General features: G+C 31.1%; 1 protein-coding gene across 1 annotated transcript in view; it reads right to left on the bottom strand.

The window, feature by feature from the left end:
- Window positions 1–3,030: 3,030 nt before the first annotated feature.
- LOC118199377 (MAM and LDL-receptor class A domain-containing protein 1-like) overlaps window positions 3,031–6,000 on the bottom strand; it is a 344,431-nt gene continuing 341,461 nt past the window's right edge. The window contains exons 89-90 of the mRNA XM_085826943.1: window positions 4,924–4,971; window positions 3,031–3,316 (exon numbers count right to left, since the gene is read on the bottom strand). Of these exons, the coding sequence (XP_085683069.1) occupies window positions 3,257–3,316; window positions 4,924–4,971 (108 nt within the window). The 3' untranslated portion in view covers window positions 3,031–3,256. The remainder of the gene's footprint in view (window positions 3,317–4,923; window positions 4,972–6,000) is intronic.

The raw sequence follows: 6,000 nt of genomic DNA, 5'->3' as shown, positions 1-6,000 counted from the left end.
TGCAAAATCTGTTTTTGAATGAGCAAAGGAATTTTATAATTTTCTTAATAAGACCGAATCATATATTTTTATGTACACTGCGGAAAAAAAAAAAAGGATGGCACAGTTCTATATCGCCCGTTCTACTGGGCCGATTGACGAAATTCAACTTGGCGTTTTTCATGTCTCGAAAGCGCGACTTAGGATATGCATTAGATTTATATATATCATTGTTCTAATATAGGTATTTTGACACAAAATCGGACTTTTTCTGAAATGACATACCAACGTTTTTCCATATTTCGATTGTACGACTCAAATTATGCCTAAATATTAAATTTTGTAAAATTTGGTGCTAAATTTACGGAGAAATTCAAAAATTTATCTTGGCGAATTTTTTTCAGTTTGCGCCGCTACTTGGTGAACTTCTTAATTTATAGCAACCTATTTTCTTAATTTTCCTTTTTTTTATTGTAAACGAGCGGACAAAAAGTCATCGATCATTATTTCGAATAGTTTTAACAAAGCGCGTAAACCACATTTGGCGTTATTATCGCTTATAACAAATATGCTATATTTTAAAACTCGCCAATATGTAAATTCACGTATGTCCTAAAAACGTTTAAATAAAAAAAAACTAATTTTTTGCGGGTATGCATAGAAATAAATCTACTTTAGTATGGTGTTAAAATTACATAGGTTATCACTCAAAATTTTTTCAAAAAAAATTTTAAATTATTTTAAAATACAAATTTTAAAAATAAATCATATAAAATGGCCGAATTTTGTTTGGGATGAACCTGAATTTCGAATTCTGGAAGATGGAATCATGTAAATTTAATAAAAAAGATATATATCAAATTCAATTAACATTGAGGAGCTAAAATTTTGAGAGCTAATTTTTAAAAAAACTTGGAAATTTCGCATAATTTGAGTCGTAGAATAGAAATAAGGAAAGAAATGGCATGTCATTTCCGAAAAAGTCCCATTTTGTGTCAAAATACCTACATTAGAACAATGCTATATATAAATTTAATACATTTTCTAAGTCGCGCTTTTGAGAGATGAAAAACGCAAGTTGAATTTCATCAATCTTCCTAGTAGAAAGGGAGTTAAAAAAATAATGTCCAATTTCTTCTTTTTTTTTTTTTTTTTTTTCTTTTTTTTGCTGTGTGCACTTCTTAGTGAATTTTTCTCAGTATAAGTTAAATAAAAATGTTATGTTGTAACTTAGTTCTTATTTCTCACCCAAGATATGTCTTGTATTATTACCCTTATCAACAGCTCTTAACTTACGATTTTCTAAAGTATCTCACAATGCAATTATACATGATAAATTATTATTTCATAGTTCCTTTGCTTTAGTCACTGTGCAAAAGTTATGTAATCATTTGTTAGTAAACTATATTGCCAAGAGACTATAAAAAGTGCATCCCATTCGGAATTTAAATCAGTTGCAATAATGGTAGTGGACTGCTACTGAAAATGATATTATCTCAACAATATGTATCAACAGGACTTAATCAAAATATTATCAGTTTAGGGTAATATAACATGCCGAACAAGGATTATTTTTGAAGTCTTAAGAACAAAAAATCAGCGTTGTACTGGCAAATTTTCCAGGACTAGTTTCGATGGTTTGACTACTGAACTGTCCTCCTCGGCTGCCAAAGTGTTTCATTTGCACTTTGGCAGCTGAGGAGGATGGTTCGTAGTCAAACCCTCTAAATTAGTTCTGAAATATTTGCAAATATAACGCTAAATTTTGTTGTTTAACATCTAAATACGTTATTTTTCTTCACGTACGTTACGACGACACTTGATGAAGTATCGAAACACAATTTATTAGCCAGTATCCTCAGGACAGCTCCAAAATCACGTTTACAGTCGTCGAAGAACTACTGTAAACACGCTGAAACAATCAACGACACAGCTTTCAGACTATCAGGTTATAACGGTGGAGGCAGCTTCACGGGAAAGCACCAGAATACAGCTCCCGACTCTGCTCGATCGACTCTCCAAACTCACGATGCACTCGACGATACACTAGAGTACAGCTACCGACTTGGTTCGGTCGTTCTCGGAGCTCAACATACTCTAAGATAAAACTCGACGATATACTAATTCGCGATACACTAAAAGACTCTCTCGATGCACTCGACGACCATTTCGGCGCTAGACTTCGAGACACTTGCTCACTGACTGACTATCAACTCGCTAGAAGAGACATTACCTCCTCAAGGATTGACTCCGCGTATCAGTAGGGTTTTTATAGCTTTTGGCTTGCGTTCGAGAACATTCTCGGCTAATAAATAATATTCCAGTAAGAATTCCTTCCAGAAAGTTCTTCATCTGTCTAAGGCATATTGCCAGTTTTGTTGCCAAATGGATGATTTCTCGCCAGATATGGCAACCCCACCTTCCCCTGCCATTTTCTCGCAAACCTAAACCTGCTTTGCGGGGAAGCTATCTTACCGCCTCTGGACATTTCGTAACAATATTATCAGATATTCAGAATTAGTTAGCAGCCTGACATTAAAGGGACAATCGTAAATGAAGAATTAAGAGATGCTCAGAAGTCTTTTTGAAATCAGATTTTAAAGACTGGGATGAATATTAGTAACTAATTATGAATAGTTTTTACAGAACTCAGACGGACAGACTCAGGTTTGACAGATCTACTCATAAGAAAATTAATATTGTCAAAACATATACATACATTGAAATTCGGAGAAACAACATGTAATAATATAAGAATGGAAAATACAAGGCTGATAGTAAGAAATGGTTAATTTATTCATGTAATGCAATTTTTTTTCATCTTACTTTATATTTTTTACTCCTGCTGAAAGTAACATTCCCTCAGATGGCAGACTATAAAAATTTATTAATACCTTTACCCATGGCAGAGAACATGTACGACACGCATAAAAGATTTCTTCTAGAATTTTATTTTTATATTTAAATATTTTGATATTTTTTAGAACAATGATCTGTTTTTTACCATGAGATTTACGTGTAAGAAAAATACTCAAAAATAAATAAGGCATATAAGGAAAACAAGTAATTTATTTGAACAAATATTCAGAAAACTTTTACAAGATGATCACAGAAAATCTGAACAAAGCAGAGTTGCATGTCTGCTGAAGCTCATTAGCTATACGTATGTAATACACGTACACATACACACTGAGTTGTGATAAAGTTCAATGTTCTTGTGAGAAGATATGTAAGATGTAATAAAGTGATGAAGGAAATGTGGTGTGAACTTTTCCTCTCATTTGATATCTGATTTGAAAGCATAGAGAGGATTTTCTATTGCCGTCGTTTCAGCACCCTGGGAAAAGAAAGAATATTTGTGGGAAAAGGAAAGAAATACATTTTCTCATAACAAAAAAATTGCACGATTTACATAACACGAAGTCACGATTTACATAACACGGATTGTCACGACAGTACGATTCTTCTAGGCTCTGTCAGACAAAATACTAAAATCAATTTCATATAAAAGTCTTCTAAATAAACTGACAAAAACCTGTGCTAAATCTCGTTATTATGAAATCTTCAGAAACCATTTGCTTAGAAAAATGCACAAACTACTAAATAATTGAAAATTAAGAACAAAAAAGTACGTGTTTTGAAAGTACAAACTAACATTTAAAACTTATGTTATTTACATTACTAGACACATAGAAAATGGTAATGAAATAAAAAAAAATGTACAGTTTTTTTGGAATATCTGCTTTATCAGCAAAATAGTAAATTCTTCAGTCAGTTCAAATATGGTATGTAATAAGGAAAATAACAGATCATAGATAACTGAAGTGACTGAAAATCTTTCTCACTTTTCTCAATTTATACATGGGAATTTTTTTCTGGACGTTTCAGCTACATTAGAAGCTAAATGAATAACATACTTTTGAAATTTCCATAAATAAATGCATTTTAGAATACAACCCTATAATAGGTAAATTTTTTAATATATCTAAATAAGTTTTTCCAATTTTTTATTTTTGAAAAAATTTCGATTTGAAATACACTTTACGAAATACAGTACAAAGTCCGTAATCCGAACTCGTCGGGACTTCGGCGATTCCGGATTAGGGGTTTTTCCGGATTATAGATCATCAATTTAAATCTGGTAAAATGGCATGCAGAAATTATACAATTAAAAATATGAAAGCGTAATTTATGAAATAAAGAGCAATTATGATCTAAAGAGTATCAAAATTTATATAAAAAAAGCTTAATATTTATTTGTTTACTTTATTAAACATTTCTTTCAATGTAAGTTGTTTAAGTTGCTTCGTTTTTTTGTGCTAATAGTTTCTCTTTAATTCTATAAACACACAAAATTTCTTGTTCAGCTACAAAGTTCCGCTGTTCAAGTCCTGTCATTGCTGTGTCGAGAATAGTGACTAACTTGTTAATCGAAATTTTTTCGTTTTCAATAACCTCCCTGTCACTTTCTTCACTATGAGAAGCGGTGCATGCGTATCGGAAGCGCGCATTAAACGCGAATGCGTATACGGATAACGCGCATGCGTAAAGCATACCAAAAAGTTTGTGGCTTTGAGGTCCGGATTATGGATCATTCCGGATAATGGACGTCCGGATTACGGAATTTGTACTGTATAATATATATTATTCATATCACATTTAGATAATTATTTTCATTTAATTTGCTTAAAGGGTTTTCTGTTGTTATTTTAATACAATTTTCAAGGAATATATCATTTTATTTCTTCTGCAAAACATAGATAAAATATTTTTTCAGAAGGCCTAAACCAATCATGCTAAAAAATTATGTTATAACTTAAATGCATTTGTTAAGTACAGAAAGCCCCTCTATCCATAAAAGCAAAACTCCTTATTTTTTCACATAAGTAACAGGGTAATCGTATTTAATTAGCAAGTTCATTTTGAGATAAAATAGATACTTACATCTTCATGCCTAACTGGCATATGTGTATTGAGTTCACCAAATGTTAACTGGAAATAGAAAAAGAGAAAAATAAGTTAATGCATTTAGCAGCAGAAAGAAAGAATCGAAATAATACCATCGCTGTAGAAAATAAAAAATTGTTTTTAATACAATAAATAATATCATGTATGTGCTACTTATTTATAAATGTGTATACATAATTTGTTGAGAATTTGTACTCCCATTCACATTAAAGTTAAAAATTTTCAATTTTTAGTTACTTTTCGGGTGAACTATTAATTGAATTTTGAAAAAGCATCTGTGAACCCTGAAAACATTTCAGCCAAAGTACACAATACACGAGGCATTAAGTTAGGTTATTTTGAATATGGCAAAGCACATAAGAGCTGTCTACCCACAAGGGAATACTGAAATCTTTGGATGGTTAACTAAAAGAGTTATTGCATAATTGTATTTCAGACCATTTATAATTATGAACTTATTTTAATGCATTACTAATCAACAGTAGTTTTATCTTTAATTTCTGATTAGTATGATTGTTATTATTGCAGAAATAATAATACAAGTAAAGCAATAATAGCAGCAAACACAGTAATACTCAAAAATTATCTGGTAATTTGTTTCTAGATCAACGATGCAAGGTTAAAGCAGAAAAGTGGTACGAGACAATTTTTATTAAAATATTATATCCATATTTATCTTAAGTTCTATTAAAATGAAAAACAGCAATATGAATTTAAGTAAAATTTATAATATTGCTGAAAAGATTTTTTTAAAACTCAAATATGTATGCAATTTACTTATCAGTTGCGAAATATGATCTTGTTGTGATGAGAGAATCTATGACGAGTAGAAAAAAAAAAAAAATATGCGCAAGGTCAGACCGACAAAACAGACCTCATTTTGTCTTTAAAGAATCTCCTAGTTAGACCTTTTAAGCATGCTAATTTTTTTGATTGTTTTGAATTCTTTTCCAAGAGCTGTTCTTAATCAATATTTTCAGAAATATTCATTCTAATACTGATAAGCTCCTAACTTTGAACTCTCAGACCCTCCCCCTTCCCTGTTTTCTGTAG

The sequence above is a fragment of the Stegodyphus dumicola genome, chromosome 11, assembly GCF_044657685.1.
Source record: "Stegodyphus dumicola isolate Sdum_Otavi_A_Nest chromosome 11, ASM4465768v1".
NCBI lineage: Eukaryota > Metazoa > Arthropoda > Arachnida > Araneae > Eresidae > Stegodyphus > Stegodyphus dumicola.
Note: the sequence above shows the minus strand (reverse complement) of the source record. Positions and strands in the feature narration are given on the sequence as shown.